General features: G+C 36.3%; 1 protein-coding gene across 2 annotated transcripts in view; it reads left to right on the forward strand.

The window, feature by feature from the left end:
- Window positions 1–13,394, forward strand: part of LOC122812201 (transforming growth factor beta receptor type 3-like) — a 715,443-nt gene that overhangs the window by 567,814 nt on the left and 134,235 nt on the right. For both annotated transcript variants that reach the window (XM_044084533.1, XM_044084534.1), the window contains exon 11: window positions 1,379–1,441. In XM_044084533.1, the coding sequence (XP_043940468.1) occupies window positions 1,379–1,441 (63 nt within the window). The remainder of the gene's footprint in view (window positions 1–1,378; window positions 1,442–13,394) is intronic.

Genomic DNA, 13,394 nt, shown 5'->3' on the forward strand with positions numbered 1-13,394 from the left:
TAGTTATAAATTTTCAATTGTAAATATTGTTTCACAGTCATTTTGATGGCTCTAGTATGAAAAGTTGATTTCAACAATCTCAAGAACCAGGCAGGCAAAAATAATGCCTGAAGCACAGAAGGGTGAAAAACAAAATTAACTTTTAAGTGTTTTTTGCAGAGGGGCAAGCACCCACCTCTGAACTTATGTATCAACTCCACAGTTGCACAAATTTGAAGAAAGCAGAAATCTCCCAAAAGAAGTGAAATGTTGCCAGCGCACAGTCAGAAATCACACTGGCACACAGAGACTGAGATTGTGTTCCTCTGCATTTTTTTTTTGGGGGGGGGGCTACTAATGTTCAAAGAATTCCATCCTGATCATCTGTACAGCAGCATAGTTTAACAAATGACATTCTAGTTCTTAGCTGGTCAAATTCAGTGCTGGAATTCAGGTGGTGGTGGTTAATAGGTAGTATGTTGAAAATCTGAGCTCAAAAATATTACATTTTGGCAGTTATGGACATTTGTTTAGTATAATATTAAAAATATGCTTTACTTTATTTTGAGTGCCACTCCCATGTATTAATGTTCATAGTAACGATGTCTATTTTGTTCTTTTTCCCCAAGTTTTTACTTTTCATTTTAAAATTTATTAGTTAACGAACAATTACAATAAATAAATATGACATTTAAACTTTGCATAAATAGCTATTCACAGAAGTCCATATTCAACATTCGTAAGTGAAGAAAACAAATTGTGCTAAAATAAGCAAAGAGAATCAGCATTCAGTTAATATTTTTCTAATACATTTTCTACTTTCAACCAACTATTTTGCTTGGAATTATTATGATTACTTCTCATCTTAATAACATGTAATTCATAATAACAAAGAGTCTTTGCAATATTTATGAATTCAACGATTGAGGGAGTATATGAATTCTTCCAGTATTTAGTACCAAGTTTTTGATGGCATTTCCTGCCTTTTCTTTTAAAGATGACTGCAGAATCTTCTTCCATGGTAGGTTAGTGTTAATGGTGAGAGAAAAAAATGCTTGTGAGAAAAAAGGGATCTGTAACTGAATGTGGGGTCTAGGTGGCATGCAAAAAAATGTTTCCATGTGGTAGAACAGGTTTGATGCATAGATAATTAGCAATCTGATTGGTCAGTGTTTTGTACCCATTTTATAAATGATAATTCACTGTGTTTCTATCAGCCTTAATCAGTAAACTGTATTGTTTTGTTAGTTTTTGCTTAGCATTCTGACAAATATGATTGTATAAAATGCAGTAAAAACCGTAGTGAAAACTGACTGTTGAAATCTAACATACTCTGTTTCGACTGCCTTGGTGAACATGATGAATGTGATATTTTATCATTTTGTATTTTTTTTTTCAGGAGGCAGTACCGATGCATCCTCTGACACCAGTGTGATGTCCCGTTTTGGCCTGCTGCAGCCACGTAAGTTACATTAACATATTGCTTTTCTAACTTCATTATGGTTATGGAAAGCTAAGGAGACAAGGAACATAAAATCAAGACTACTAAGTAAAAATAAACACAGTGCAAGCCTCTGTAGACTAAGTCAGTCTGGAACTGACATAGGTTCATAGGTTCATAGGTAGGTACTAGGCTATCGGCCCTAGGGCCCATACAAGCCTAGCCAAAAAATGTACCCTGGCTTTCGCCACCCAACAAAATTATTTTCCTGTGCCCCTGTCGAGCAGAGCCACAGAAGTGATCCCCGGGGTGAATTTCCCATTTCCCATCCAATCATCAAGATTTTTCTTGAAGAGTGCTAAAGAGGAGCTCTGTTTGACATAGATAGGTAGTCTGTTCCAGAGTATGGGAAGTCTCTGGGACAGGAATCTATCCCTCCAGGATGTTCTGTTTATTGTGGTGACAAGGTTAAGGTCCCTAGAGCGTGTAGCTCGGAGGGATTGGGATTTCTTTAAGTGGAGCATGTCCAACAGCTCTGGGTTTGACATAGCTTTTTATGTTAGGCAGAGATCGCCCCTGAGTAGGCGATATGCGATGGAGTAAAGCTGTAGTTTTTTGAGACGGTCTGCATAGGGCATATGTTTGAGGCCAGTAATCATCTTTGTGAGGTATTTCTGTGGTCTTTCCAGTTGTTGTAGATGTCTTGTGAGGTACATACCAAAAGAGGCGTTGTACTCTATAATGGGTCTAATGAGTGATGAGCAGAGGGGAACAATGACCTCTTTTTTTCTGGATGAGAATCCTTTTGTGATGAGATGAGCCATGTAGAAGGATTTCCTGACTACTGTGGCGATGTGATTATCAAAGGAGAGACTACTGTCCACCTGTGTCCCAAGGTCTCATCACATTTTTGGCATTAAGTAGACTACCAGCTATGTGGTAGTTAATGGGTACAGAGTTTTTACCAAAGGGAATGACAATACACTTTTTGGCATTGAGCTTCAGGCCATGGCTTTGACACCAGGTATCTGTCTCATTGAGGCCCTTTTGTAATTTGTCCACATCGTTAGGAGTTTCGATTATGGCTCCTAGTTTGCAGTCATCTGCAAACTTTGTTAGCCAAAGACCTTCTGTGTTGGCCTGCACTTCAGAGAAGTAGATACCAAACAGGAGAGGACCCAGGACTGAACCCTGTGGTACTCCACTTGTCACTGGTCTGATGTCGGATATGGAATCTGCTACTTTCACAGTGTGGGTTCTGTCCGTGAGCCAGTTGGCAACCCATCTTGTGACAGGGATTTATACCTAGTTTAGTGAGCTTATCTATAATTCCAGAGTGGGGGATGGTGTCGAAAGCCTTGGCGAGATCTAGATAAGCTGTGTGAACCATTTTACCCTCATCTATGGCTTTGGTGACTGCTTCAAAGAAGTCAATCAGGTTTAGGAGACATGATCTGCCTTTTACAAATCCAAACTGGGTAGGGTCCAGAGTTTGGAGATTCCCAATGTCTTTGTTTATGCAAGGATCTTTCCGTATAGGGAAAGACTGGGATTTTATTTTGTATTCCCACATGCTAGCTGCGTTCTGTCTTTTTTCGTTTTCTTTCCCATTTCCTTCCTTCCTTTCCTTTCTCTGTTTTTTCTTCCTTCTCTCCTCATCCTCCCTTCCATACTCTTTGGAACGGTTGTAGGTGCAATGGACATCACTACTGCCTTACCAGTGCTTTAACACAACACAGCATCATCATTTTGGCTTCCCATTAATAGCAAAGCATACAGTGTATGGACTGTGCCTATAAATTAAGTTTTTAGAAACTGAAATTATTAATTTGTTTTAATCAGCTAGTTAAGCAATACATCACATTACAATATAGCAAACAAATATTTGCATGAGTAATGGTATTAATAATCACTTTTTTCAGCATTTCCACATTTCAGGTTATCAGGGCCCAATATATCTATATTTAAGTTGGAAAAACAAGAACAGTACAATCTGAGCAAGAATAAAGTTAAGCTGGATCCTTACATTTCAAAGTGCTAGTTAATGTTCTGATTCTATTTGATTGCAGTAACAACTGTTAAATTTTAAATAACTGGATTAGTTTCGAAAGATAAACTGCTCTTCTATTACTATGCATACCGTCTTTTAAAAAGTCATTGACATGCTCTATCAGGGCATAATATTAGACTAGTACCTTGCAGGATCCGCAGTAGCCAAATCCTGCCCCAACCACACCTCCAGCCCGGCAATGAAGCAGCTGCATGAATATTAATTTCTGTGCCAGAATGAATATAATGAATATTGATGGCCATATGTAACTTTGGCATGTAAAAGTCAAAGTACGTGTTATTTACGCACACCTTGACAATGAATATAATGAATATCGATGTGGATATCTATAGTAGCTCAAAGTGAGTGGCATGCAAAAGTCAAAGACACACAAGTAAAAGGCAACAACATCCGAGTAAGTTCAAAAATCATCTGTTTATTTAATATTTATGGACACCCTTCAACAGCATTTCAGACTGAAGTACCAGCAACAACATTTACGTACATTTCAAGACTTCGTTAAAAAAATATTGCAGTACCATACTCAAAAAACTTGTCAGACTAGCATTACTACTATTCGTTAAGAAAGCATTTCCAATTAAACAGTGAAAGGGCAACAACACCCGCACACGGTAAAAATCATGTGTTTATTTACGGCCACCCTTCAATAGCATTTCAGATTGAGGTACCAGCAGCAACATTCATGTACATTTCAAACTTCATTAAAAAATATTGCAGTACTGTACTCACAAACCTTGTCAGACTAGTATTACTACAATTCGTTGAATATTAAACAGCTGTTGGTAATTTGGACATGACGTGACATGCGACTTAGCATGCCTGCCAGTCATCTGGGATTTCCACTCCCATTTCGAGCGTCAGTCAGTCCTGACACACCCAATGCTGCGCAGAACTAAGCCCGAGGTACTAGTCTAATATTATGCCCACTATCAGCTGTTAAAACAGCACATCTGACCACGTCTTACAAAATATTGAAGGTTCACGAAGTACTCGTGTCTGAAATTTGAATGAATCATATTCTAACCATGAAACTATTTCTAAAACACCAAATTTTGACGCTTATTTTAAAGCAAAGCACCAGAGATATTAAGCAGACAGGAACCTATATTGCCAATACTAATACTGTTCTGTTGACAGTTTTGTAGCCATTCAGGTACTTTTTCACATTTACATTCATTCCTTATCCATCCATTCATTCTCTGATACACAATTTAATGTAGGGTCACAGGGAATCCAGAGCCTATCCCAGAGCTTAGTGGGTACAAGGTATAGAACTCATAATGAAGAGGGTTGCAAGTCTATTTCAGGACACACAAAGAAATACATGCATGTTCACTCCCATATGGCATATACACCTGCAGTGAGTTTAGAGGATCACCAATTCATCTGAGCTGCATCTTTGCTGGAGTCAGAGTACTGAATCAAAAAACCTACATAGGACATGCAGACTTTGTACAGAAGGCATCCCAGCTAGGGACCTACTTAGAGAACCATGCATTGTTATGTAGCAACTATAACTTGCATCATCTATTATTTAAATTAATTTCTTATATCTAATTCATCTGTTTTGTTTCACTGATAAATATATAAAGTGTTTTCTTCTAAGTCCAGAAGTAGAGAACTTATTTTTTCAAAGAAAAGTAGAACGATCCACAAAAAGCTGGGGAACATCAGTGCTGACCACAAAAGTAGTGCTGTCTTTTTTTTGGCACCTTATAGTTTTGATGAATGCTCAGAAATGGACCTGTGTTACTCCTCTTGTGAGAAGCACACAGCACACCAAATCTGGGAGCAGGCCTTGTTTTTCATAGGAGGTTGTTGTATACACAACCACCACAAACACTGAAAAAGCACAGAAAAAACTTCTGGAACAACAAATGTTGCTGCTAAAATAACCTTTACTGGTATTTCTGGTACCTCAGCTAAATGCCTTCAAGGAGTGATTTTTACTGCACCAAGCAGCTTTTTAAATACAAGTGCTATCAATTAATTGCAATCCAGTTACCTAATTATATAATTACCAATTATACATTGATCGACAAATGCAACTACAATCATATTTTAATGCACATTCCAGCTTTAAAACATATTGTTTTAAATTTTACTTCACACATAATTTATTCAACATTTATTAAACTTTTGTTAAATATTAAGATTCACTTCTAAATCCATTCCCCTGGGTTGTATTGTCTTATAATTGAGAATAAACTTGCATTCCATCTCCAAAAGCATGTGAATGAAATCACCCCCCCTTTATCTAAGTCTGCTCTAGCTAAGATATTAAAAAAGAAACTTTCATTAGACAGAGCACACCAGATCTAGAAGCAGACCTTGATTTTCATAGAGGGGTCCCAAATTGAATAATGGCACCACTAATCTAGCAGCAAATGTAAGTGGTTTGGTCCATTCTACCATTTCAGCCACAAAAGCAAGGGTAAATATAATGCATATGGACATTTTTAATATAGTCAGCCAGTCAACATTTTTGAAACAACTTTATTCAACAAATAAACCTTTTAGCTCATTCTTTCTTTCTATCTTTTTTGACATCCAAATAATCAGAATAGAATACAGAGATAAATGCAGTTTGTCTGTAAAATTGATAATTTGGATTCAACAATCTCTAACAATTTAAAGAGTAAATAACAACAATATTAATTAGTATATACTCATTAATGATTATTGTCCAAATAGTTGAGAAAAATTGGACGGCAGTCATGCCATATTTTTATATCTAAGCCTGAATTATTCATAAACTAAGATTATAAGTAAGAATATGAACTGAATACATTCAGTTTAATTTTCTGACTTGGATTTCCAATTTTTTAATGATTGACACAATAGTAACAGTTGCACTTCTACTCCAATATTGCAAAGTGTTAGACAGAGATATATCTAGGACAGGTACACACAGTAATCACATTTTTACATTGTCAAATGCTGTAAAAGTATTTATGGTAGTAATATTAACACTTTGAATCATATGAATACAAATACAAAAATCTTAGGAAAAAACTATAGCATGTATTAGCAACTGACTTTGTTTTGGGTGCATCTCCAACATCTGTCTTTTACTGAATGAGGACAACAGAGATCTTTGCCAAATATTAAATAAGTTAAGGATAGAAAGACATGAAATCTTAGGGATGTCTTTATTTATGTGTTTTAAGCCCTTTCTGACATTTTACCTTAGAGATAATCAGACTCAGTCATAATTTCCCATTTGCTTCTAAGACAGCCTAATAATTTCACACTTTCTATTAGAAAAATGTTCATCTAACAACTTAGTCTCTCCATACTTAGCTTTCATGTTGTCTCTGCTGAGATAGTTTTTCTCCCCCAAATAACTGAACCAAGAGTTTTCCTTGTATGCATGTATGCATTTGAGTACTTATAGTGTGCTGAAGTTGCAGCCACTGCCATCATTGAAAGTTTAAATAATAGAACTTTTCCTTCAACTCATTTAATTATTTTAGTCTCTTTAAGCATGTGTCCAAAATAACTAACCAATTTTTATTCTGCTTTAACCCAGTTTTCCCAAAATAAGAATTTACCCATTTATTTTCTATCTTGATTGAACAATGGCCCCAGATCCTAGATGCTAAAGTAAGAAAGGAATATGCTTCTTCAAGTCATTCCAAAGATTCATTCCACCTGGGTCCCATACCTGTGCGTGCCCTTTACAAACAATATATGATGTTCTAACCTGGGAACCAAGTCAAAGTTAAAGGAAAAACTCCACAGTAAATCTATCAATTTCTGGTGCTTTACCTGATGACAGAGTCTTAATGGCTAATAGAATCTCTTCACCTGTGACAGATTGGTGAAGCAGCTTATATTGCTTCAGCATGGCATATGATAGATTTAAGCTGTCAGGACATTCTATATCTTTTTGATTTTCTTGTAGGAAGACTGTGGGATGTATGGTTTACATCAACACTACAGCACATGTACTGTCTGGCTAGCGACTAATGTATTTTTAGAGCAGTATTCACATTTACCCTCATTTCAATCTTTAACTGAAATGCTACCACTTCTTTTTTTCAATTTCCTTACATCTATTTGATAACAGCATTTGTGACAAGATTCCCTTAGCCCAATGGAACAGCTTTAGTCTTTTCCATTTTCTTGTATCATTGCCAAAAGTTATATGATATGATACATGAACCTATGAACCTATAAGAATCTCGATAGGTGGATGGGGGATCGTAGGTTTGTCCCAGGGATTACTCCCGTGTCACTATTAGACAGAGGCACAGTAAACTAAACCTTAAAAAGGGCACAGTATACTCAAATCAAGGGGTGGCGTAAGCCATACAGAATCAGGCTAGGCTTATAATTGCCTCAGGCAGGTAGCCTAGTATGAACCTATGAACCTATGAACATGCATGATAATTTTACTTCTTTAATCTTATAGCATATCAGCTTGTCTTTGCAACCTTCCTGACTAAATTTTTTTTGCATCACAAGAAAGATGCTTAACTTCCAGTGGCTTGATGTCTTTCTAGTTCTGTTTTACTCTTTTTTTTAATATCAAAAAAACTGTTTACATTCCATTTTAAACCAACCACCATCAACTTATAGTATTTATGTATGTCCCAGTATCCCTGTCCAGAAAGCTCTAATCCATCTTGTATTTGTGTTTAAACTTTTGTTTTTCACTTTTAATGGACCCTGCTTCGAAAGATATGACAATAAGATTTCTGAGGGACTGAAGTTGTAAGTTGCATCATAAAAGAATCATCAATAATATAGAGAAATGTTATGCCTGGGGTATTAAATATTGGGAGATAAACCAATAGTTTATTCTACTAGTACTTTTCATGTTGTTGCTATAAAAAGTAAAATCCCAATTTTCAGTTCCTGTGATACATGATGTGACTGCTTTCTTTTTTAACTCTGGTGCTGACAAATAGTTAAGTGCCTATAAAATTTTAAGCAGTAATCTATAAGACCTATTTTACTTCACTACTAATTGCCCTTTGTGCAGACATATATATGGCACTGAAAAAGCCCTCAGGGAAGCTGAAGATTAATCTGAAAAATATTGGCAAATCATGCTGAGCTCTCTACACCAGCTATGGCACAGCACATGGTTTCCATTGAACTGCACTTGTGGATGTGGGGGTCATCACAGCTATCTGCAAATGTGGAGCCAACACCTTAAACAGAAATAGACATATTAGTCATATTCATGGATAAGATAACCCTCTCCTTGAAATTGTCTCAAACCAGACTGCAATCACAAGTACAAGAGATTAAGGGAACAGTAATGGATGTCTTCAACAGGACTCCACAGGTGGAACAAGTGACCCGAAGTCTACAATTCCAACTAGAGGAAGTGGAGCAGCAAATAGCATTTCTTTTGGAATTTACCCAAAAACTGCAAGACTGCATTGGTCTAACTGCAGCAGATAGTGCAGACAGGGCAGGAGGTCTGGAGGCAGCTGTGATGGGCTGGGACCCAGATGTGTGGTGAAGGGACTGCAGCTGATACCTGTAGAGGGCTAACAGCCCCTGCTAGAGGGATGGGTACAGGTTGTGATGCTGCTGTATATCATAGTAAAGTAAATGGAGAGAAATAAAATTATAAATAAAATAAATGCGCATAATTGAAAGGATAGTGACAAAGAGATTAGGGGGGTCCAAATATAACGAAAAACTGCAGCTGATATTTACTGATCCTATGATTACACCCCATATAAATTAATTAGTAACAAACACATCTCCCAAGCTAATATCATTGTTGTTATACACGAGTGAGAGGGAGAGCCTGAACCCAGTGCCTTCAACACCTTAATTTCAAAAAGTGAAGGATTAGCATGTATCAGCTACTTGAACAAATAAATGGTGTATGTAGCCCAAAACACAATAATGGTATGTCTGAGACAAATGTACATATACAAAAAATGCTTGCCACATACACCTTTCATTCTCAGGTTATAAGTGAAGGAAACAAGTATACTGACATGAAGAAGATGTCCACCCACCCAAAAATGTTCACAGACGTGTAGGTGGTTCAACCAGTGTCCTGGGCTGGTACTATGTGTGAAGAAAATGAAAAACACTGTTGTCTATGTTAGCATGTCTGGCAGGAGATTTGTGTATATTCTCAGATTAACTTGTATTGTATGCCAGCATGTCTAACTGTGAAAATGTAAATAAGTTTTTAAAATCATGAGTATCTCCCTGTTTATATAAAATGCTTAAAGAATATGTCAGTGTTTTCATACATTTCTAATTGTACATGTTTGTAAGGGAGATTCTAAAGTACAAACTGTCTGTGGAGAATCAGCTGAACAGTAGGTGATGTCATTATAATGTTCCTGGTTGCTATGTGATTTTGTGAACTGCTGATTGACAGGAAAAAGAACTTTTTCAAACAGATGACTATTATTTTTAAAATAAGACAGTTGAGACTGTTAACCTGGGTTATAAAGGAGACTGCTGAAGTCAGTTGAAGATCAATTTGTGAAGAGTTGTAGTCAGTTACAGTGCTGTGCAGAAGATACCCAGAAAAAAGACTTACCAGAACTGTGAGGCATAGCTCTCAACCTCTTAGAGCAAGAAATCTGGACAAAGTCATAATTAAGTGGGACAAAGGCCCAAAAATAGGGACAATTTTTAAATATTGCTTACAAACTTAGAAAGTTGATAGAATAACAAGTGTTGCATTATCATGAATTTTCTGGATGGTATGAAGTCTGAAACTCAGTTGTCTGTCATTATTTTTTTAACGTCAGTCTTTAATGATTTGCCACTAATTTGTCAGAAAACCACGATTTTATGAAAAATGAACCAAAATTAATGAAGCAAAAATTTGGACATTCTGCGAAAATATGTACAATCTAGAGGTATGCGGTAAGCCTGCCTTTCCCTTGCTGTTATGTTTTAGATTAGATCAGTGACAGCATTCTCTAGTTAGATTAGGAAAGTTTAGTTATTTAGACAAAAGTTTTTCTAAGATGATGGACTTCTATCCTACTGTTTAATTTTATAGTTCTTCTGATTGAATTCTAGTGTTTATTGAAAATTATTGATTTACATTCTTGTAATCATTTTATTTATTATTAAATATTTTTCATTACTTTACATTGTAGCTGGACAATCAGTGTGTTCGTTAGAGATTAGAGACAACTGATAGAGTGAGAGGGAGACTGTGATATTTTGGTCCCTCTGACCTTAACTTATGCCAGTGATATCAGAAATATGTGTGATATTATTAGAATCAACTGGCCCATTTTGACAGCTAATGACAGGGTCAAGGATGTAGCTGGGGAAACACCACGATTTAGGTATAAGACTATGAAAGCTTTTAAAGACAGCTTTGCAATAGGACTGTGAATTCAAGATCTATTAAGTTAGCAGCTGGATATGGCACTAATTGTTGTAATAGGTGTAATTTTTGCTGCTACATTGACAATTCTAATAGCTTTATACATCCTATATCTGGACTTGCCTTCAGATTTAAGGTTAAAGCAGATGGTCATACTCCTGATATTGTTTACTTAGCAACTTGTTCTTTCTGCACCACTTTTTACGTGGGCAAAACTAATCACCCATTTTTTGAAAGAATAAGGGAGCATGTTTATAATATACGAGTAAAAGATACTAGATACATCCTGGCTAAACATGTCATTGTGATAGGCAGTTCATACACTTTCAATTTTAACTTTATAGAAAATGTTATACATTGTCCTCAGCTTGGTGACTTTAGGAACTTTACTGAAAGCAGAGAATTGTTTTGGATAGTTAAGTTTCAAGCAGACAAGACACCTGGCCAAAATCTAGGGATTTGTTTAAATTATGTGTTTTTCTTTTTTAATTAAATAATTGGGTGGTGTTTTATTTGGAAGGAATGAGATGGGATGCTCTTTTTTATTAATGTTTTCTACATTGATTGATTATGGTCTGAAGAAGCACAAGTTTGTGTGAAAGTGCTTACCTGTTTTATTGGTTTGTTTTTCTGAGTTTTTATTTTTAAGTAATTTTACTTGGATGCCCTCCACTGTGTTTCCATTGCCATTATTTTTTACACTAAATAATTGTATCTACTTTATACATTACGTCTATGTCAGTTGCAAAACTATTATTAACTCTCAGTAAAACATATTACCTTGGTCACTTGCAGTGGTATGGGTGATATTTTGCGGTGTACATTTCCTCAGTATGTATATATGCTTGACCTTAATTATGGAGTGTGGCTACAGAAACTTAATCTCATGCACACCAACAGCATGCCATATGGCCAACGGGCATACCTCTCAATTGCTTTGCATAAGAAATCTGAGCAAATCCAAAAATAATGGGGGACAAAGGCCCAAAAATAGGGACAGATTTTAAATGCTGCTCTTATAAACATAGAACATTGCTAGAACAAGTTTTTCATTAGAATATATTTTCTGAAAGACAGGAAGTCTGAAAATCGAATGCCTGTCATTATTTACTGACGTCAGTCTTCAGTGATTTGCCATAAAAACACAATGAGGAACAGACCACAAATAAGAGACAAAAATCTGGACATTCTGCAAAAAATCTGGACAGCTGAGAGGTATGCCAAAGGGGGTGACTGGTAGTGTATGGATTTAGTAGGACAACCTAGGAACAATGCTGCTAGTTCAACTGATTTTCCAAGCCTATAAAACAGGGATAGTAAAAGCACACTGACATCCCTGGGACTTCTGCTGAGAAATCCACATATAAGTCAAAGTCTCACAATGCAGAGAATAAGATTCTACTCCAGGCCCAGCATCTCTGTAGGCAATAGTTCTTTGGCCTACATTCAACTGACCAGGCCTACTAGGACCATGCCTGAGATAATGCTGTGGCAAAGATCAATGTGGCTGATGACAGCAACTTCAGCTATGATGTGGCATGCCAGAGGACAATGATAGCATATGTTCTGCCCATCAAAGAGCTCAAGTGCTGACAGGGCAAGGTAGGGCAATGGATGAGGGGACAATGAATGTACCACATCTCTTGGGGGAAGGAGAAGTTACTGGCCTCTGTCAGAGGCAGTGTTATCTCAACTGAGTCCCATGACATGGTGCTAGATGTTGTGTCAGACAATCGACTGGAGATGCTCCGTGTATGTTGACCTATTTCTGTACAAGCAATATTATCATGTTAGTATTTATAAAATTCTGTTGCATCTATATTTCTGGTGTTGGATAATACTTGTTTGATGGTCCAGGCTTGCAAGGGGTATCCAGCAACAGCCCTCCCAAACTGGTGCAGGAGACAGATGTACTTTAAAATATTCTAAGGATGAAATTAACTATATAGATATTTTAATTTTTAAGATTATAATAATGAACAATTATGTTCTACTTTGTACAGAAACCCACACATTCTAATACCTATTTACATTACCAAAGTGATCACCCCATGCACCAGAAAAGGCATCTAGTTAAAAGGACACTTTGTATGCTTGGCTGGAATGACTTCTAAGGCAAAATGATTTACTTAGGAGGCCTCTAAGATGAAAGATGTTTTTAGAAAGAGTCTATTCTGAAGTGTGAAAGGATTTACAAGGAGGTGTATGCTAAAAGACAAGATGGAATTTATTTACCCCTTCTGGGAGCTAAAATTGTTAAAAGAATAACTTTTGTATTATAAAATCTATGAAGAGAGGCGAATTTAATAGGACCACAATTCTGATGAATAATAAAACCAGTAAATTTATATTTCAGTACTTCACTGACAATACAATACATCTAGATAAAACCCCTACATTTAGTTATAAGGGGAAAAGACATATAAACACAAAATAAAAATTAATAGTAATAATAATAATAATAATAATAATAAAAATGAGCCATAAGTTCTAAAAGAACTACACAATTTGACTTTTACAACCAATGTGAATTCATGTACCAGTGCTTCCCTAAGGGCAATGGGCCA

This window comes from Protopterus annectens, chromosome 9.part0 (genome assembly GCF_019279795.1).
Source record: "Protopterus annectens isolate FY-2018-M chromosome 9.part0, PAN1.0, whole genome shotgun sequence".
NCBI classification, from domain to species: domain Eukaryota; kingdom Metazoa; phylum Chordata; order Ceratodontiformes; family Protopteridae; genus Protopterus; species Protopterus annectens.